Source organism: Mustela nigripes, chromosome 17, assembly GCF_022355385.1.
Source record: "Mustela nigripes isolate SB6536 chromosome 17, MUSNIG.SB6536, whole genome shotgun sequence".
Lineage (NCBI taxonomy): Eukaryota > Metazoa > Chordata > Mammalia > Carnivora > Mustelidae > Mustela > Mustela nigripes.
The window spans coordinates 24,700,430-24,722,741 of NC_081573.1; the positions used below are offsets into that span (position 1 = coordinate 24,700,430).

General features: G+C 37.2%; 1 protein-coding gene and 1 non-coding gene across 2 annotated transcripts in view; both read right to left on the minus strand.

Moving 5' to 3' along the window:
• Window positions 1-22,312, minus strand: part of ITFG1 (integrin alpha FG-GAP repeat containing 1) — a 310,112-nt gene that overhangs the window by 64,370 nt on the left and 223,430 nt on the right. The window contains exon 13 of the mRNA XM_059383282.1: window positions 9,320-9,363. Coding sequence (XP_059239265.1) covers window positions 9,320-9,363 — 44 coding nt within the window. The remainder of the gene's footprint in view (window positions 1-9,319; window positions 9,364-22,312) is intronic.
• Window positions 3,198-3,299, minus strand: LOC132006223 (U6 spliceosomal RNA). The gene has a single exon (XR_009401008.1). It is a non-coding gene; the product is annotated as a U6 spliceosomal RNA (small nuclear RNA).

Consider the following 22,312-nt stretch of genomic DNA (forward strand, 5'->3'; position numbering starts at 1 on the left):
GAAAAGATGAAAAAAAGTTAAAAACATCTTGTTCTGCTACATATATTATCAATCTGTTTGTAGTATCAATTGGAACATCTGTGTCTCATAATGAGGTATCTCTGAGCACATAAATAAGGGACGTTTTCCCTTTATATCAGGCCTTTACAGAACGTATTTCTCTTGTGAATAGCTTGTAATTTATTCTCCAAATGTTCAAACTTAACAATGAATATGTGATTGTGGTTAAGAGGTGGTATAGTAAATTTATCAATGAAGGCTTATTAAAAAACGGAAACCAAAATTTAGGAAAAGCTCATTTATTCATACATAAATATTTTATTGTGCTACTATGGGTCAGGCCAATGTGCTGGGGAGTAAGGACAGAATATAAACAAGACCCAGTCTCCCTTCTTCAAGAACTAAACTCAGATAATTCACCAACTTACAGAGTAGAAGTGGTAAGTAGCAGGACTATACTAAGAAACAACAGATGTGTCCAATCCTGTATCACTGGGGAGCTGGGGAATCAGAGGAAATACTGGCTGAAAGCTGACCTGAAGGTCATAGGAAGGAATCTAGGAGAAGGTGGAGAAGAGGAGGATTCGGGGTAGAGAAATAACATGCAAGAGGCTGGAGATGAGACAGCATGGCAGAACACAGTAGTTCTGTGTGGCTGACAGAGTTGGGAGTGGGTGTGAGAAGGAATGGCATGGGGTAAGCCTGAAGAGATAAACAAAAGCTCTGTCTCAACAAACTAGGTATGGACCATTTCTCAAGGACAAAGAGAAGCTACTGAAGGTTTTTATTTTTTTAAAAAGACCACTGTGGTATCTTTTTGAAGGATGGCTCAGATAACTCCAACTGTCAGGCAAGAAAGGATGGTGGCCTGGAATAAATGATGGTGAGATAGACAGAAGGGAGAATAATAATCTAGTAGATCTGGAGGGTAAGGGAAAGGAAACAGTAACAAAAACAGGGAACATGGAAAGTGGACTGCGTTTCTGTAAGACACTTATACATAAAGGTCTGAAGCTCAGGACAGATGGCTAGAAGTAATCAGTATCCAAATGGCAAAACAACAACAACAACAACAACAAAACTCGCCAAATCAGAACAAAAAACACCAAACAGGGGAGAGGTTGAGAAAACTTAAAGAGTAAAATGTAGAGTGAGAAGAGAACTTAGGATGGAAGCCTGAGAAGCATCAATATTTAAAAGATGGGCGGACAATGAGATAAAAGGTGGAATTTCATGTATAAAATTTAAGAAATTTCCTGAAAATCATACCTTTGTTTCCTTCTTCCTTCTTACTTGCTTGAATGCAGATGTGGTGGGTTTAGCCATGACAACTGTCAGAACTGTGTGATCTTGGACAATATATGTATTATCCCTGTGCCTTGGTTACTTCATGTATAACATTGGGAAATGTTATGATTGTCAGGGTATTAAATGAGACAGAAGGAAAAAAAAAGGGTGGGCAGAGGAAATGTCCATAAAGGAACCCGGAGAATGGCGAGAGAGGTGAAGGGGAGCTAGGAAGGATGAATGTAAAGGAAGCCAAGAAAAGTGGAGTGTCAGGAGAATCAAATGCAGGTCAAATGCTAGATTACAACAGTGGGTGAAAGATATGGAAATAAGTAACTGGAGAGATCCAGTGGTGGATGCCTTAAGTTTGGCTGGGAAGAGAAAAACAGGTTGGGTGGTAGCTGGAGAGGATATGGGTTTTAGAAGGTATCCATATATGCTGTTATGGATAAAAGAGATTTGGGCACTCCTTAAGTGCTGAAGGGAAGGCAACAACAGAGAGGCAGAGGTTTGAGTACACAGGCCAGGTAGAATAAACAATGGAATGAGGTCCCTGAGAAGGATGTGGGACCCACAGCATAAATGGTACATTTAAGCAAAAAGAAATAGCAAAAGGGAAGGGTGTGGATAAAGGGATTACATTTAGCGCTATAGGAGACAACTGACATTGTTAAGTACAAGGCCCTGTGCTAATGTTCTAGGACACAGTGGCAGGCAAAACAGATCCTCCCACTGCCCTCATGGAGCTACTGAAAAGGAATATGCATAGATTATTTTTATATAGAGAGGATTAAAGGAATATTTCCAAATCTTTTGTTCAATGGGAGAGTATTCATATGTATTCATATGCCTATAGACTCATAATCTTTAAAGTGGAATAGTTACCACCAGGCTTTGGGTAAAAAAGTTAGCAGGTTGACAAGAGAAAGAAGCTTTATAATCTCCACTAACAGACTATATGTTATACTGAGGATAAACGACTCAAAAAGTTACTTTGGTATTTAAAGACATAAATTAGGAAATAGATTTGTAGATGCTTATGGTAGATTTCACTAAAAATATTGATATCTTTCACACCCATATTTCATAAACTTGTGACATATATACTTACATGATAAGAGAAAGTCAAAAAGTGAAGTTGGCCACTAGTCTTGAAGGCAAACAGAATACCAGTATCTCTCAAATATTTGGAACTCACTATCCTTACTAATACAGGCACATTATACAGGCAGAGAAATAACCATCTACCATTGACAAATAATAGCAGATAGAAATTTTGAGTACTTATTGTATATTAGGTCTCTATTATGATTTGCCTACATAAAATCTCTTAATAAAAATCAGTGCAGGGCACCTGGGCAGCTCTGTCATTAAGCATCTGCGTTTGGTTCAGGTCATGATCTCAGGGTCCTGGGATGGAGCCCCACATAGGGCTCCCTGCTCAGCGGAAATCCTGTTTCTCCATCTACTACTCCCCCTGCTTTTGTTTCCTCTCTTGCTCTCTTTCTGTCAAAACAATCAATCGATCTTAAAAACAAACAAACAAACAGAACCAAAACGGTTAGGAGGGAGTGTGGCAGGAAAAATAATGGTCCTCTGAAGATGTTCACATCCTAATTCCCAAAACCTGCTGATAACCTTATGTTGCAAAAGGGAATGTGCAGATGTGATTAAGGATTTTTTTTTTTTCTCTTAAGAATGTCCGCGGTGCCTGGGTGGCTGAGTCATTAAGCGGCTGCCTTCGGCTTGGGTCATGATCCCAGGGTCCTAGGATGGAGCCCACCACTGCGTTCTCCGCTCAGCGGGAAGCCTTTTTTCTCTATTCCACTCCCTCTGCTTGTGTTCCCTCTCTTGCTAATAAATAAATAAATAAATAAATAAATAAAATCTTAAACAAACAAACAAACAAAAAGAATGAGGAAGGCTTCACGAATTTGCATGTCACCCTTGCTCTGGAGTCGTGTTAATTTTCCCTGTATCATTCTAACTTTAGTATGCTGCTGAAGTTAGCACACGTGATCAAGGATCTTGAGATGGAGAGATTATCTTTGATTATCCAGGTGGGCCCAATGTAATCACTTAGGGTCCTTATAAGTGAATAAGGAACGCAGGATGGGTTAGGGTCAGTGATCTGAAGATACTATATGGCTGGATTTGGAGATGGATAGAAAGACCATGAGACAAGGAATGTAGGTGGTCTTGAGAAGTGAAAGGCAAGGGAATGGATTCCCCTTAAAGCTTCCAAAAGGAGTCCTGCTCAGGGAAGTGTATTTGGGCTTCTGACCTCCAGAACTGTAAAAGAATATATTTGTGCTGTTTTAATCCGCTAAGTTTATGATAATTTGTTACAGCAGCAATAGGAAGCTAACATAAATGGGTATAATTGGTTTCCCCATTACATAGATGTGGAGAATGAGGCTTAACAAGAGTTAAAATAACTTTCCCAAAGTTACTTAAGATAGTTGAAGAGATTCTGATTTTATATTCTTATTTTCCCTTTGAAGTAGGAAGCAAGGTCAATTATTGAGAACTGGAAGTTGGGGATAGATGTAAGAGGAGATTGGAAAGGATATGAAATAGTTTTTAGAAAAAATGGGAGTTTCTGGTGTAATATGTAAAGTACTTATCTTAGAGATACACATGGAAGTATTTACAGAATATAGGATACGATGGATTTGCCTTAAAATAACCTAAGGGGGCAGGCTGTGAATGGAATTATTAGGTGGGGACATATGATGGCGTTGAAACTGGGTGGTAATATGGGCAGAAGGAGTTTTATTATATTAATCTATACTTTTATAGATATTTAAAATTTTAAAAAGGCAAAAAGATGTCAAGGTTACAAGCAATAAATGACACAGAGGGAGATATGTTGATAAAAGCCATGAAGTATCATGGACAGAAATAACTTTTAAAATAAAGCAACAGAGAACCGATTAGTGAGGACTCAGAAAAAGTGGGATAGGGAAGAAGGGTCAGGGAAGGTGAGAACGATGGATAGCCAATGGGCACAAAAATTTTTTTAATAATTTTTATACATCATATATATCACATTTTTAATATGATATATATTATATTGGCATTTATATATATATTCATTTAAATATACATAGTGTATATATGTATACATACACATAATATATATACATAATAACATCAAACTGAATATATTTATTATGCATAGTTTATTGCATGTTAATTATACTGCAATAAAGCTGTAAGAAATAAAAATAAAGTGATACTGATAAAAATGCAAGGAGAGTTTCTGGTCTGACATGTAATGATCTTTAAGTTGTGACTCTTGTCCTCACAAAAGCAACAAAAAAAAGCTGAAGAAAGTAAAAAGCAACTCTCCTTAGATTCAGAGAACTGTCACAGGGCAAACCACTACCCTGAAAACTGGAGAGATGGGATGGATACAGAGAATCTACAGTTTACTGGGAGCAGAGGCCTAGAAGCAGGAGACTGGAACCAGAGCCAGTGTGGTAGGACACTTAAAATGTAACTGACAAATTACTGGAAGCTCAATATGAAGCAGTTTGAGAATCCAAAACTCTGGGGGAGGAAGGGAAGCAGTCTCAGAGGGGGCCTCCAGAATCCCACCGGACTACTGGGTGAAGACTAGAAAGCACAAAGAACTTTCGGGCTTCTAGCACAGGGAGGGGAAGTAACCATTCTGAAATATTCCCAGATCTCTTTGTTCTTCACACCTTGCCCTCAAGGGAAGACTATTTTACCAGAGCTTAAGTTACTTGGGTTCTACCAAAACCTTTCTATCCTGGGGGAAAGGAAGAGCTTAACTTTATTTAGTGCCCTCTCACCTTCCTGACTTGCCTAAGGGGGAGTGGAAGCTAAGAAGCACTTGGACTCTTCACATCCCAGGGACAGAGGGCTGGGAAAACAGGTTGTGGTCAGATTGCTGAATGGATGGCATTATAATTTCAAAACTGTAAAAGTCCAGACCTAATCACAGGACTATAGTTCCTTATTACCACATCAATGGGATCCTGTCTAATAACAGGATTACAGCTAAAAGCACTGCAAGCCTCAGATCCTGTTTAAGGATAAGTCTGTAGGGAAACACAAACACTACACGGAGACAAAAAAGATAATTTAGAAAAATGCTGCCTCTGAGAACACAGCTACCACAAACAGAAAATACAGTTATTAAAGTTATCCTAGCTAAATAGACATAAAACCTCATATCAAAGGCCTATCTGCCTCATTTCTGGCTTTCAACAAAATATTTCAAGGCATGCTAAAAGGCAGAAGAAAAAGTTTGAATAGAGTAAGCAAGAATTGGTTACTGGAGGTAAAACTTATTCAGGCCTCCTCTGAGACTGCTTCCCTTCTTCCCCCAGAGTTTTGGATTCTCAAACTGCTTCATCTTGAGCTTCCAGTAATTTGTCAGTTACCAGACTCAGATATGGCAGCAATGTTGGAATGATCAGACCAGAAATTTAAAGTAACTATAACTATGATAAATATGTTAAGAGCTCTCCTGAAAAAGTAGACAACATGCAAAAACAGATGAAAAAAGCAGAGAGATGGAAACTCTTGAGAATCAAACAGAAATGACAGAAATAAAATACTTTAATAGAAGTGAAGAATGCCTGGACACAGCTGAACAAAGAATCAATGAATGTGAAGATCAACAGAAACTTCCAAAAACTGAAACACACAGGGAAAAGGTAATGAAAACAAGAAAAATACCTAAAAATCTATATCTATGCATATCATATTCAATCAGCAGAAAACCGGAAGACAAAGGGAAAATCCTGAAAGTAATCAGAGAAAACGAATGGGAGAGCGCCTGGGTGGCTCAGTCGTTAAGCCTCTCCCTTTGGCTTGGGTCATGATCCCAGGGTCCTGAGATAGAGGCTTGTATCAGGCTCCCTGCTTGGCGGGAAGCCTGTTTCTCCCTCTCCCACTCCCCCTGCTTGTGTGCCCTCTCTCTGTCAAATAAATAAATAAATAATCTAAAAAAAAAAAAAAAAAAGAATGGGAGAAAAGATGACTAGGAATCCACATAAAGACCAATACAATTAAGAATGCTTATTTTAGGGACGCCTGCGTGGCTCAGTTGGTTGGACGACTGCCTTTGGCTCAGGTCATGATCCTGGAGTCCCGGGATCGAGTCCCGCATCGGACTCCCAGCTCCATGGGGAGTCTGCTTCTCTCTCTGACCTTCTCCTCGTTCATGCTCTTTCACTGTCTCTCTCTCAAGTAAATAAATAAAATCTTAAAAAAAAAAAAAAAAAAAGAATGCTTATTTCAGGCTGAAGACTATGAACCAGAAATGCCCAGAAGCCTAGGTCTAGTACTGAACAAGGTAGATAGTTGGACTAACCCAGGGCTGTAATTCTGCCAGGCATGCACAATGAAAGAAGAGTGCATGCCTGGAGTTAAGAGTTAAAAGTTAAGAGTTAAAAGCAATGGCAGGAGTGAGGCTCTGTATGGCACCTAAAAGAGGAAGATAAAGGCAAGAAGTCAAGAGACTCATAGTCTTAAAGATGAACAAGTACAGTAAGGGGAGAGGGCTGGGAAAACAGGTTGTGGTCAGATTGCTGAATGGATGGCATTATAATTTCAAAACTGTAATAGTTCTAGTAGATAAGGTCCAAAGTATGGCCTGGGGTTTTCAGAATAGAGATGGAAGGAATTTGGGTGGGTTTGGTTTCTGACTTGAATAATTCTTTCCTCTCTCCAGGAATCAAATAGACTGCCTATATCAGGGGGGAGCATACTGGCAGCAGAAGAGCTCTTCAACTCATAAATAACTCAAGTGGTAAAGAATATCACATTAGGTATGTTTTCCCTCTTAGTCTCACACAGGGTCATACTTAATATAACACTTTCTGCTATGATCAAGTGGATCTAATGTCAAAGCAATATGAAGAAGACCCACTTTTTCATGAAATAATAAATAATTTTACAAGTGGGCACACATTTGATATATGGAAAACGGTGGAAGTATAGTATGCATTTGTTTCTTTTAGGTTGTCATAAAATTTTGATCTATGATATCCGTGGGGAAGGAAAATGATCTATGTGAAGGCAGTTCAACAGGATCTGAACTTCAAAAGAAAGTAATAAATGGATGAATGGAAGGCAGATGTGTTACCTGCAAAAAAGCCCAAAGGTGCTGGACTGTTAGCATAATCATTGTAAGAATAGCTCTGCATGCTGAATTTTAGGTACATGGCCTTCTAAATGATTATGTTCTCCCTGTAATTAAAATTGCTTTTATTTTAAGATAAAGAGAATGGGAGCATTATTGATCTTAGAAGTATAACCTGCCTTAATCATGCCGCCTTTCCTATTACCTTTTCTCCCAGAACTTGTTGATAAAATGAGTGGGTTCCTTTTCAATGTTTTAAAATTCTATGCTTGACCATGTAGTGAATATGGTCAATGAGAGAAAGAAGGAAGAGGAAACAGACCCTGACCTGGAAGAGGAACAAAGGGTCTGAACATTTCATGGAATGGATAGACAATACCTGAATAACTGAATTAATTTAAGCCTCTGGTTAATTACGTCTACACTTTAAAAATTTTTAAAAAACAGACATATTTTTTAGAGCAGTTTTAGAGTCACAACAAAATTAACTGGCAAGCTCCCCTACCCAAAGCCTCCCCCACTATACAACTACATTTTTATAATATGAAAGCAGATGGATTTGACCAGGCACTCACATTCTTTCATAATGGATGTGGTGATGCATTGTCTAGATGTTCTCTTCAGTACTGAGGTACTTATTCCCTGAGTTACTCTCACTTACAGCTGGGTTCCTACCTGGAAACTCTTTTCATCCAAAGGGAGCTGATTCCTACTTATTATAAGCCTTTCCTGAGAACTACATGCATGCAGTGTCTGATTGATATGGAATACAAAAGCCTGACTCCTCTGCCTCTATTTGGGCCATCTCTGAAGGGCCATCCTACCTTCACAGCACCACACGCATCAGAGACCAACTTCTCCTGCCAATTCTTTCCTTACTACTTCACAGTTGTTGCTCCTGAGTTGAGTCTAAATTAAACCTCTGCATACAAATCTCTGGGTCAGGATCTGTTTCCATATATCTTAAATACGTAATTTCCCAACCATACGCACAATATTGGTTATGTAGTGCTTAACTGGGGTAGTAAAAGTATGAGACTATTTTACTACTAGTAAAAGTATGAGAACATCTAGCTATGTGTTCTAGTTCCACTACTTAATAGCTCTATGCCTTTGGGCAATTTAATTTCTCTGATCCTCAGTTTCCTCATCTTTACATGGGGGGTAATTCCTTATGAAACAAGGGTTACTATGAGGACCCAAGAAGATATATCAACATATGCATATGCACATACACACACACTCAAAATATAATGTAATATTCTTTTTTTTTTCTGTTTATAAACATATATTTTTATCCCCAGGGGTACAGGTGGACATTGGGGAGGGTATGTGCTTTGGTGAGTGCTGTGAAGTGTGTAAACCTGGTGATTCACAGGTCTTATTACTATTTAAATGAACTGGCAATTTCAAAAACTAAGCCTAATTTATTTTTACACTTTATTTCACCAAAACGTTTCATTAGATAGTCAGTATTAAGACTATACCAAAAAAATTCATTAATTGTCTATTGTATGCTTGACTCTGTGCTACAAACCACGCATACAAAGATGAGAGCTTTCTTGACGTCAAGGGATTCCAGTCTAGTGTAGAGAGGCATTTAATATAAACAGAAGTGAGTTCAAGTACATTATATATGCCAGAATGGCAATCGTGTACCCATAAACAATGGGAGGGGTGCTTATTTTTCCAAGCTATCAGAAAAGGCTTCATCAGGGAGGTGAACTTTGAGGTGAGAATATTTTAGGCAAGGTATTTTATTCTCAGCGAAGTTTTTTTGAGCATTGAAGAACATTTTAATCACTTCTAAATAATAATAATTTGAGTGTAACCTATAACAACTATTTTGTGTATACCTATTATACAGAGATTTTTCACAAAATTTTACAATTGAGAATTAAGTTTACTTACTGTTATCTTACGAGGACAGTCATTAGAACAGAGACCACTGAGAACTGTGGAAAAATAAGAAAAGGCGATTATTACTGTTACAACCTAAGCTTATATTTAAAGTGAACTCTAATTCCCCCCTCCCCCATTATCTATTAACGTGCTCTACTGAATCATAATCACAGGCAAAAACCAATTCAATTCCTTTAGATCTGGGTAAATCAAGTTTCTGTTGTTCACTTTACAATGATATTTTAAAAGTCATTATTAAGCAGTTAAGATGCTGCTGTTTTGGGAAATATATAGGTGAGATAATTAATTATAGTTATATCATGCCATACCTACACTTGGTTGTATTTTCCAAGTGGTTAGCTAAATTCTAAGGATGACTTAGATTCTGACAGAGAAGTGCCAAATGCAAACCAATTAAAATGTATACTGAGAAAAACACATTTAGCATTTTATATCTCAAATTAGACTTTTCCCACTTATCTAGTCAAAGTTTCTGGGTCAAAGATTTTGGGTACCCTTGCTAATTAACTTTATGGAGAACACAACTATGAAAGAATTGATAGGTTTATGATAAATACACAAAAGTAATTTAGTGACATGTTTATTCTATAATCACCAAAGGGGGGGAAAAAAAGGAAAGGTTAGAATGTCTAAATATTATTTGTATAAGTAACATGAGTTTTGAAACACAGTCTTTTACCATCCCTTCATGTGATGTACCACCTTTGAAGGAAGTTGATATTATATACTATTAAGTATTCTATATGTTATGCATTAAAGAGATGACTGACATTTGTGCTCAGTAAGCATGAATTATCTCAATAATAATTATAAATATTTGTTTACTCAAACATATTCATAAGAAAAAGGCACCTTACATTAATTTATATTCTATGAATGTGAAATGACAATAATAACAGAAATACTTAGGCTGGGCATATAAAGTATAGACAAAGTTTATAAAGTATATATAAAGTATATACAAAGATACAAAAAATGAGCATGACATACTTCATCACAAAAAAAGATAGCTGTTCATTTGCTATAGAACATGTACATGAACTACAATCTGAGTACACACTGAAATAAATGTTTTACATTTGCAGAACAGTTTTCAGTGTTTAAGTTTCTTATCCCAGAACACTATCTGGTTCTCACTCTTTTATTCTCCCAACTTTCTATGACCTAATTTCTCCTCCTCCTTTGTTTCTCTTCCCTAAATTCCAGGTAGATATTGGTACTTTTTTTTTTCTTGTCACAAAATGATTTTCATAAACTTCATTTAAACCAGTATCTTTTTTTTTTAAAGAAGATTTATTTATTTATTTGATAAGAGAGATCACAAGTAGGCAGAGAGGCAGGCAGAGAGGGGAAAGCAGGCCCCCCGCTGAGCGGAGAGCCCGATGCAGGGCTTGATCTCAAGACCCTGAGATCATGACCTGAGCCGAAGGCAGGTCACCCACTGAGCCACCAGCTACCAGTCACCCACTGAGCCACCCAACTACCCCTAAAGCAGTATCTTGATGAACAGTAACTCTTTTTCTCACAAGTCTGTCTTTGTACTAGTATGTAAGCTCTGCATCATTTTATCCTTATTTTCTTAGGGCCTAATCCAATGTATTTGCTCAATAAGTACTTGTTGAAGGAGGGAAAAGATGGATTATTCAATAAATGGTCCTGGATAATTGGCTACTTGGAGGAAAATAAAGTTAGACTTCAACTCAAAAGAAATATTACATTTGGCAAGGACACAAATAATATAAAGAACTCAACAGAAAGATAACCTAATTAAAAAATGGGCAAAGGATCTGAAAAGGCATTTCTCCAAAGAAGATATAGAGATATACAAAGTCATGAAAAGATGTTCAGCATCATTAGCAATCAGAGAAATGCAAACGAAAACCACAGTGCAATGCACATTTGGAATATCCAAGATGGGGAAGTAAACTGAATAAATGTCTGAAGGATGAGTAGAAATACATAAAATGTGATTATACATATATATGTATATATACACATATATGTATATACATATATATATACACATATATGTGTATATATACATATATATGCTCAAGTATGTTCATACATATATATGTATGTATATATGTATGAACATTATGTGGCTTTAAAAGGAACTCCTGTCACATGTTACAACATGGATGAAACTTGAGGACATATGCTAAGTGAAACAAGCCAGTCACAAAAAGACAAATACTATATGGTTCCATTTATATAAGGTTACTAAAGTCACATTCATAGAAACAAAAGTAGCATAGTGGTTCCCACGGGTTAAGGGTGAGGAAAAGAGGGACGGTTGTTAAACGGGTATACTGTTTCAGATTTGAAAGATGAAAAAGTTTTGGAGATCTGTCTCACAACAATGTGAATATACTTAACATTACTGACTGAACATTTAAAAATGATTAAGATGATAAGTTTTATGTTATGTGTTTTTTTTTTTAACCACAATAAAAAAATGGTTAAGTTGGTAAACAAAACAAAACAAAAAAACCCCAAATGAAATAAACTCTCAAAATACCATTTCACACCTATTAGGATGGGTATAATAAAAAAGTCAGATAATAACCAATGTTGGTGAGGAGGTGGAGAAATGGGATCTCTCAAACAATTCTGGTGGGGATGTAAAATGTTCCAGCTGCTTTGGAAAACAATCAGGCAATTCCTTAAAGGATAAATTAGAGTCCTCATTTAATCCAGCAATTCCATTCCTAGATATATCTCAAAGAGATATTAAAATAGAAAAATTAGGGGCGCCTGGGTGGCTCAGTGGGTTAGGCCTCTGCCTTCGGTCATGATCAGGGTACTGGGATTGAGCCCTGCACTGGGCTCTCTGCTCAGTGGCGAGCCTGCTTCTCTCTGCCTCTCTGCCTACTTGTCATCTTTGTCGAGTGAATAAATAAAATCTTAAAAAAAAATAGAAAAATTAAAATATATGTCCACATGAAAGCTTGTACATTAATGTTCACAACAGTATTATTTGTAATAGCCAAAATTCATCAACTGATAAATGGATAAAAACGATGTGTATATTCATATAATGGAATATTATTTGATAATTAAAAGGAATAAAGTATTGATAATGTTACATGGATGATCTTGAAAACATTATGGTATGTGAAAGAAGACAGTCACAAAAGACCATACTTTATAGGATTCCATTTTTATGAAATGTCTGGGATAGGCAAATCTATGGACAAAGAGAATAGTAGGCCTAGGGCTGGGGCGGGTTGGAGCAGCAATAGGGGATTGAAGGTGATTACTAAAGGGCATGGGGTTTCTTCTGTGGTAATAAGCATTTCTAAAATGGATCGTGGTGTTGGTTGCAAAATTCTGTGAATACACTCAAAGCCACTGAAGTGGGTGAATAGTATGGTATATGAATTACATCTCAAAGCTGTTACACTACAAAAAAGACAAACATTTGAAAACTAATGACAGGGGTGTAAACTTCCTTTTAAACATACATTACAAAACCATACTATTGCTCACATACAAAGAGCTTCTAGGTATGTATTCAAAGATGATAATCCAGTAGAAAGTGAAGGATATCAAGAAGCAATATCCCAGAAAAGAAAATGCAAATAATCAAAACCATAAACAGAAACACTCAACCTCACCTGTCAGGGAAAAAAAAAATCAATTTTATACCTAACAGGCAAGAAATAAAAGGCCAAGAAAAATGTCTGTAGGAAAAAAACAATAAAATCAAAGATAAATGACAAACTAGGAAGAATATTTGCAACACATATAACAAAAGATTAACTTCCTTAATATATATTACAATACATTTATAAATAAGACAGTGAAAAAAGATAAGGACTGTTTGTAGCAATAAAAATACAAATGACTCTCGGGGCGCCTGGGTGGCTCAGTGGGTTAAGCCGCTGCCTTCGGCTCAGGTCATGATCTTGGAGTCCTGGGATAGAGTCCCACATCGGGCTCTCTGCTCAGCAGGGAGCCTGCTTCCTCCTCTCTGCCTGCCTCTCTGCCTGCTTGTGATCTCTGTCTGTCAAATAAATAAATAAAATCTTTAAAAAAAAAATACAAATGACTCTCAGACATATGAAAGGATGCTGAACTTTACATGGTATAAGAAAAATGCAAAATAAGAGAGACAATACCTTTCACTTACGTGATTGGCAAAAATCAAAAAGTTTAACAACCCACTGGTTGGTGAAGGTGTTAGGAAATATACATTTTTATATACTATAGATGAAAGTATAAATTGATACAATTTCTATGAAGGGACATCTGTTAAAATAAAAAATATACTATAAAGTTTAAAACTAGGCAGAATTAATCTGTGGTGTTGGAAATGAAAACTGGTTATTTTTAGGTGATGTGGATTAGTAACTAACAGGGGAGCATGAGGAAGCTTCTGGTTGCTGGTTATATGTGTTTCTTGATCTGGCAATAATTACACAGGTACATTGTATTTTGTGAAATTAGGCCTGTATACTTAGGTAGCTTTTCTATAAGTATACTCAGTAATTTTTATTTTTAGAAATTTATCCAACAGGATATTCTCTGTGGCATTATTTACAATGACAATAACGAGGGATTGAAATAGCCTTGATATCTATTTAAAAGAACTCATTATGTTGTAACCATAGTTAAAATAATGAGGCAGCTCTAGATTATATTGCTGTGGTATACTCTCCAAGATATGCTGTTAAGTGAAGAAAGCAGAGCCTAGAACCACCATTTATGTAAAATAAAAGCATATATATGTTTGTACATACATAAAGTATCTTGGAGAGACACAAAGAAGTTGTCTTGGGAAAAGGAATTAGACCAAGGAGATGGGGGAAAGAGAGACTGACTTTTCACCACTTACTCTTGTATATTTTTCATCATTTGCATGTATTACTTAAAAACCAAATTTATTAATGAAATAAAAATTTAGAGCTCTCAGATTAATAGGTACTAAACTAGACAGTGTCATATGCTGGTGGGAATGTAAATACTTAGAGCTTTTGGGAGTGGTAATTTGTTATTATTAATATTAAAAACCCAGCCCCTCAACTCACTTAATTTCATGTCCATGAAATATTGGAAACCAGCTACATATCTACATATCTTCTAGAGAAAATACTAGATAACTGTAGAACATGTACAGTATTATGGAATGACATGGAGCTACTGAAAGAATGAAGGACATCTGGGCTCTTTCTATACTCTGACTATTGTAGACATTGCTGCTCTGAAGATCAGTGTGCACGTGCTCCTTCAAATCACTACGTCTGTATCCCTTGGATAATAAAAAAATGAGATCTTGCCATTTGCAATGACATGGATGGAACTAGAGGTTATTATGCTATGGGAAATAATTTAGTCAGAGAAAGACAAATACCATAGGATTTCACTCATATGTGGATTTTACGAAACAAAACATGAACATAGGGGAAGGGAAGGAAAAATAAAAAAAGACAAAGTAAGAGAGGGAGACAAGCAGAAACTTCTCTAGGAAACAAAGGGCTGGAGGGGTGGTGGGATGGGGTAACTGGGTGATGGGCATTAAGGAGGGCCCTTGATGTAATGAGCACTGGGTGTTACATGCAACTGATGAATCATTAAATTCTACCTCTGGAACTAAATAAAATAAGTTCCTCCTTCACTCCCCTAATGAAAGAGACCTGTAAGTAATGATTTGAAAGAGTGTTTATGCTCTCTTGGTGAGATAAAAAAACAAGATGCAGGCAAAAATGTTTAGTAAGATTCTATTTAAAATATATGTATTGGATGAATCCCACAGACATAATGCTGAGATAAAGAATGCAGACGCAGAGGGTGTAACACTGTAGGCTTGCTTTTATATGACATTCAAAATAGGGAAAATGAATATGTGGTGACTGAGATCATAACAATGGATATACTTTTGCAGGGAGTGTTGACTGGGTTGGGGGACCTTCTGGGGTATTGCAAATATTTCATCTTGATCTAGGTGTGGCTAGAAGGGGGTATATCTATATAAAATTTTACCAGGCTGTGAATTTCACCTGTGTAAAATTTCACCACACTCTCTTCCTCTGTACGCCCATCACTATAACTGTTCTTCTCACCTCACACCTACACGTCAAGGTGGTCACCCTGGATCTGACCTTTTCATTATGTGCATCCATTTTCTTCCCTCTGAACACTGCTATAAAATTTATCTTCTTCATTCACACAGTTAAGTGAACAAACGATCAATCTGATGAAAAATGTAAGGAGTAAGTGTGATCGTTTTATGTGTCAACTTGACTAGACCATGGGGTGCCCAGATAATTGGCCAAAAATTTTTCTAAGTATTTCTGTGTGAGCAGTTTTGGATGAGATTAATATTTAATTGGTAAAATGAGTAAAAGAGATTGCTCTTCATAATGGGTGCCATCCAATCAGCTGAAGGCCTGCAAAAGTCTCCCAAGTTAAGAATTCGCTGGCCAGGGCGCCTGGGTGGCTCAGTGGGTTAAGCCGCTGCCTTCGGCTCAGGTCATGATCTCAGGGTCCTGGGATCGAGTCCCGCATCGGGCTCTCTGCTCAGCAGGGAGCCTGCTTCCTCCTCTCTCTGTCTGCCTGCCTCTCTGCCTACTTGTAATCTCTCTCTGTCAAATTAATAAATAAAATCTTTAAAAAAAAAAAAAAAGAATTCGCTGGCCAGATGGCCTATACACTAAAACATCAGGTTTTCTTGCCTGACAAACTGTCTCCCTCCCTCCCCCCTACCTCTGTATGTATGTATGTATGTATGTGTGTGTGTGTGTGTGTGTGTGTGTGTGTGATATATATATATAAAACTGGTTCGGTTTCTCTGGAGAACGCTAATACAGTAAGTTTCTGCAATTATTAGATCGCTGACAATCATCCCTCTGCCAGAGATGCCCATTCATCAGTGGATACCATCAGCATTTTTCCTAAAGCAGAATTAATTTCTCTTTACTATCTGCTCACTCTGTACTCTGTGATCATGGCCCGCACCTGTAATGTTGTGCCACTAGACGTTTTGGTCGTTCCATCTTTCTGGAACTAGGTTCTCACTTACCATTTTCACAGAAGCCTTCTATGATCTTAATAATCTTCTAGCACATATAATTCAAGTACAAAGCACTTTTCACTCTTCTTTAGCTATATCACATGCAAACATCTTCCTCTTTCAAGTAGACAGATTCCTTTTAGCAATAAATGCTTGTTATGTAAATAGTGGTTTCCAAAACCACCTTCACACACATACACATGTGCATGTACACACACACATGTGCACACACATTTTGTAACAGCTTTCAGATATAATTCACATCTTGAGATAGCATTCACCCATTTACAGTGTCCTATTCAGTGGTTTTTAGTGTACTTCCAGAGTTGTGCAATCATAACCATAATCACTTTTCATCACTTCTAAAAAGAAACCCTGTACCCTTTAGCTATTAGGCCCTAGTCCTCCTATTCCCACCCTCAGCCTAAAGCAACCGCTATAATCATCTACTCTGGGGTACCTGGGTGGCTCAGTGGGTTAAGCCGCTGCCTTCGGCTCAAGTCATGATCTCCGGGTCCTGGGATCAAGTCCCGCATTGGGTTCTCTGCTCAGCGGGGAGCCTACTTCCCCCTCTCTCTCTCTACCTGCCTCTCTGCCTACTTGTGATCTCTACCTGTCAAATAAATAAATAAATAAAATCTTAAAAAAAAAAAAAAAGGATGAGACATGAGAGAGTTGCTCTCTTGCTCTCTCTCTCTCACTCACTGCACACACAAAGTGGAGGTTATGTGAGCACCCAAAGAGATGGAGGCCACCTATAAACCAAGAGAAGAGGTCTCAGAATGAAACCGACTTTGCTGGCACCTCAATCTTGGAATTCCCAATCTCCAGACTATGAGAACCAAATTTCTCTTGTTTAAGCTGCCCAGCCCCTATATGGAACTTTGTTATGGCAGCCTGAGTAGACTAATACACACACTTAAAAAATTTACATATATGAAGACATGCTACTCATAATTTTGTAATCTTTTTGGTTGTCATAATCCAATCTTTTCCTACATTATTAAATATGCTTCTATCACATAACTACATGGGGTGCCTGGGTGGCTCAGTCAGTTAAGCATCTGCCTTTGGCTCAGGTCATGAATGCAGGGACTGAGCTCCCTGCTCAGTGGGAAGTGTTTCTCTCTCTGCCCCTCTACCTCTCTTCTTCTCTTTTGCAAGTGTATGCATGAGATCATAAATAAATAGATACATAAGATATACACCCATTCTTATTAGGACATTTAAGTTCTCCTCCACTCTGTAATCTAACTTTGTCTTCTTTTAAAAACACCACTGGGGAGATCATCTTTACAGATATAGTATATTATACACAAATCTTTGGCACATCCCTGATAATTTTCTTGGGCTAACCAAAGAATTAGAATTGTTTCTGGGTGTAATCTTAAAGCTTTTGGTGTATATACTGAAATTCTCCTTCAGAAAGGTTATCAGGTGTCTTTTTAGTAGACATTCATTGAGCTGGTAAGTGCCAAACTCTGAACAGGAATTTGCTTTCATATATGCTCTTCCTTAATCCTCACAGAAAGATTGGGAGATAAGTTTAGTTGACCCCCACAATCATCTTCTTCTTCTTCCTTTTTTTTTTTTTTTTTTTTTTTAAACAGAAAAGGACAGAAGCTTCTTTTTTACAGAAGCTTGGGCCAGTACATCACTCAAGGTCACAAAACACATGGAGCTCTTATGAAAGAACACGTGGCCACTAGACACTAACTCATTTAAAAAGCACATTATCCTACTTTTATGGGAGATGGAAAAATCGATGAAGCAGTGGATTATTTTATTTTCTGTACAAGATAAATTGTCTGTGTCTTGTTTAGCATAATTTGAGAGTATTTACTCAAAATTATATAATAGTCTGTTTCATTTTGTATATAGCAAGCTAAAAATTTGGTTCTTGTATCTATTTTTGTTTTTTTATAAGATTTCCTTTGTCAAATTTGAATTTTCATATTATAGCAATAGGATCAAGATAAGATTTAAATGTATCATACCTATATACATATCATACACATGTTATATATATTATACATACATATGTCTTATAAGAGGAGATACCTACATAATACAAATAGAATACGCATCTCCTTGTTTTCTGTAAGCATAGTTGCAAGAAGGAATCGTAATAACCCTTGAGTCTATTTAATATTCTGGTTGATAATATTGTTTAATTAGGAATTCAGAATTCCTAAATACTGTTATGAAGGTTAATCTGTTCTTAGCCTGAAATTATTATTTCATCTACAGAACAACCCGACTTTTTTTCAGTGACATCTACTTAGTAACTGCAGAAGGTAGGGCAGACTTAGACTGTATGGTTTCTGGGCTCTACTAGCTCTGTATCTTTGACATGAGGCAGAAAAAATGTCTTTAGCTACTTTCAGTAATTATATTGTTTTCTCAAAGAATACTATAGAAGAATGGAATTTCACTTTAAGCTTTGGCTTTATCACAAATCCCTCTGTTTTCCCTTTAAGCTTCCAATCTCAAAAAAAGACACACCTACTCACATACACATTTCTATCTTCTTCCATTCTTGAGTTAATAAAAAAAAAGTCTGAAAAACATTAGGTTTCTTCAAATGTACAGGCTATATCAGAAAATTTTTATTTTTATTTCCCTACTATATTATTCTGTATATTAATGTGACAGGCTCATCACTACAGTTTAAATCTTAACTTACTAAAATTACATACAACCTCAAAAAGAAAGGAAGAACTAAATTAAATGCTAAGAAACATAACTGAGCATACATTTAATATTTGTAGTTGTAGTTCATCTTGTTATTAATAAGGGGTTTTTTTGTTAGTTTCTGTTCATGTCAAATTATACCAAGTTTACAGGTCATGAACGTTCATCAAGAATAAATCTCAAGGGACACCTGGATGGCTCAGTTGGTTGGGCAGCTCCCTTGGGTTCAGGTCATGATCCCAGCATCTTGGGATCAGGTCCCACATCAGGCTGCTTGCTCGGCAGGGAGCCTGCTTCTCCCTCTGCCTCTGCCTGCCGCTCTGCCTGCCTATACTCTCTCTCCCTCTATGACAAATAAATAAATAAATAAAATCTTAAAAGAAAAAAGAATAAATCTCCAAATGATTATTTAACACCAACACTGGCTAAAATCCATAAGATCTGCTCCTTTCAGGCATCCTATTCATATAGTACAGGAAATTTCATCAAGTGTGTAAGCCAGTGCAAAGTGTGGGCATGGGCGAATCACTTCACTTCTCTGTTTTACAGTTTTAGAAAAATCTTTATAATACTATGATTGGATAAAATAGTTTTCAAGGGTTATAAAAATTCCCGTATCCTAAGATTCCAAACTGGTATCTATCTTGCTAGTAGATAGTTTCAGGAGCTTAACATTCTATCCCAGCACAGATGGAAGTGGTTTGGTTTTAGAGTGCTTGGTTTATGTTTGCTCACATATGTCAGAAATGCATAGAAGAACCAGGAGTATAACTTAGTTTGTAAGATAATATTCTGTCTTCTCTTTCCCTGATATGCAAGATCCTACTATTTTAAAAAGTTATAGATTCTAATGCATTTCACTAAAAGTGATCATATATAGGTACTATTATATGAGACAATCCATATAAAACACTTGGCAGAGGGCCTGGCATGTGATAAAAAGCATATATTGGCGATTGCTGTTTGTTTGTTTGTTTTTAAAGATTTTATTTATTTATTTGACAGACAGACAGATCACAAGTAGGCAGAGGGGCAGGCAGAAAGAGAAAGAGAGAGAGAGGAGGAAGCAGGCTCCCCACTGAGCAGAGAGTCCAATTTGGGGCTCGATCCTAGGACCCTGGGATCATGACCTGAGTAGAAGGCAGAGGCTTTAACCCACTGAGTCACCCAGGCACCCCTAAATCTACATGGTTTTAAGTAAAACAATTTTCTTAAGCAACTGCAACAACAACTGGGAAGGTGGGCTAATATAAAGAGCCCAAATGGAAAATGGAATTTCACAGGGTAGATACTGGTATATAATTCCAGCATTCCACTATTTGTGTTTTTCACCACGGTGAGCTTCTTAAAGTATCTCTCTTTCTCATTTCAAGTGTCAATGAATGGCTTCCTACTAACCAGCTGATCTTGGCTGAAACACAGTCTAATTTTTAGAAAGATAAGAATTTTATCCATTCCATAAACTTTTGTAAATTATGAGTATATATTTGTGACATATTACAAAATCCTATATACAGTTTTGTTATAACATTTTATAATACACTTTTATTTTTTACTTTTTATAATACTCCTTTACTTCTTTATTTATTAAAGATTTTATTTATTTATTTGACAGAGATCACAAATAGGCAGAGAGGAAGGCAGAGAAAGAGGGGGAAACAGGCTCCCTGCTCAGCAGAGAGCCCGATGTGGGGCTCGATCCCAGGACTCTGAGATCATGACCTGAGCCGAAGCCTTATTAGCCCATTGAGCCACCCAGGTGCCCCTATATTACCCTTTTAAATAGACTGTTTTAAAGAGTAATTTCTAAGACCCTTAGACTTTAAAAACTATAGTTGTTATAAAAAAGATTATTGGAATTTAGAAGATAGTCCATTCACAGTATTAAATGAAAATCTGTAAATAAAATACTTAATGAGCTATTTGAAGTACTGGTTACTAGTGGATTAAATTGGCTTAAAACTGATGACTAATGGAATGTATAATTCCTAAATTTTAAATTTTAAAGTGACAATATATAGGATTTTTTCTTTAAGATTTTTATTTTTATTATTTTATTTTATTTTTTATTTTTAAAGATTTTATTTATTTGACAGCGAGAGAGCACAAGCAGGGGGAGTGGAAGGCAGAGGGAGAAGAAGAAGCAAGCTTCCCACAGAGTAGGGGGAGCCCGATATGGGGCTTGATCCCAGGACCCCGGGATCATGACTTGAGCTGAAGGCAGTTGCTTAACTGACTGAGCCACCCAGGTGCCCTGAGATTTTTATTTTTATCTTTAAGTAATCTCTGTACCCAAGGTGGGGCTTGAACTCACAGCCCTGAGACTGAGAGTTGCATGCTCTATGGACTAGGCTAGCCAGGCACCCTGACAACACTTAGGATCTTAAGATTCCATTTTTAAAAAAAAGATTTTATTTAACAGAGAGAGTGAAAGAGAGAGAAAAAGAGTACACAAGCAGGGGGAGTAGGAGTGGCAGAAGCAGGCTCCTCATGGAGCAAGGAGCTCAGTGAGGGCCTTGATCCCAGGACCCTGGGATCATGACCTGAGCTGAACACAGATACTTAACCAACTGAGCCACCCAGGCACCCCTTAAAATTTCATGTTAAAACACAATATATGTCATAGCTCATGTATTTAAAAAATTTTTTATTAATTATTTTTATTAACATATAATGTATTATTTGCCCCAGTAGCTGGAGCCACTCACACCAAACCCAGCCCCCTGTGCCCTACAGGAGCATCATTATTAGGGCAAGTCCAACTGTGAGCCAGTGCAGTGGGCCTCTCCCCCAGAGGACCAACAAAGGCCGTCTACATGTACCAAGTCCACTGACCACAGAGTACTCCTAAGAGTTGGCTTCAGTTTTGGTGGAAACAGGACCAGGCTCTGCCATACCCACCTCCCCTGAAATTTTTTTCCTTTCTTTTTTCTTTAGAATCATGATTATAGTTTCTAATATTTTAGATCAGCCTTCTTTTCATTTCTTTGAAATCAAGCTTATATTGTTTGCCTTTTTCGTTCCTATTCTTTTTCTCTTTTTCTTGGGTCAGGTTTGTTTGTTTTGTAATCAGGCTTATCTTAACAAACAAATCAAAGCACACCTAGTTAAATGCCCAGACACTCCCCACTGCAAGCAAGGAGGAATCCTGAAGACTGACTTATGGGAAAGAGCAGCCAAAACACAACAGCAGAGTGCACAGAGCATAGCAGCAGAAACACTTCTTGAAGGGCCAGGCCTTGGACAGTGTAAGACCTTTTTTAGCATTATGC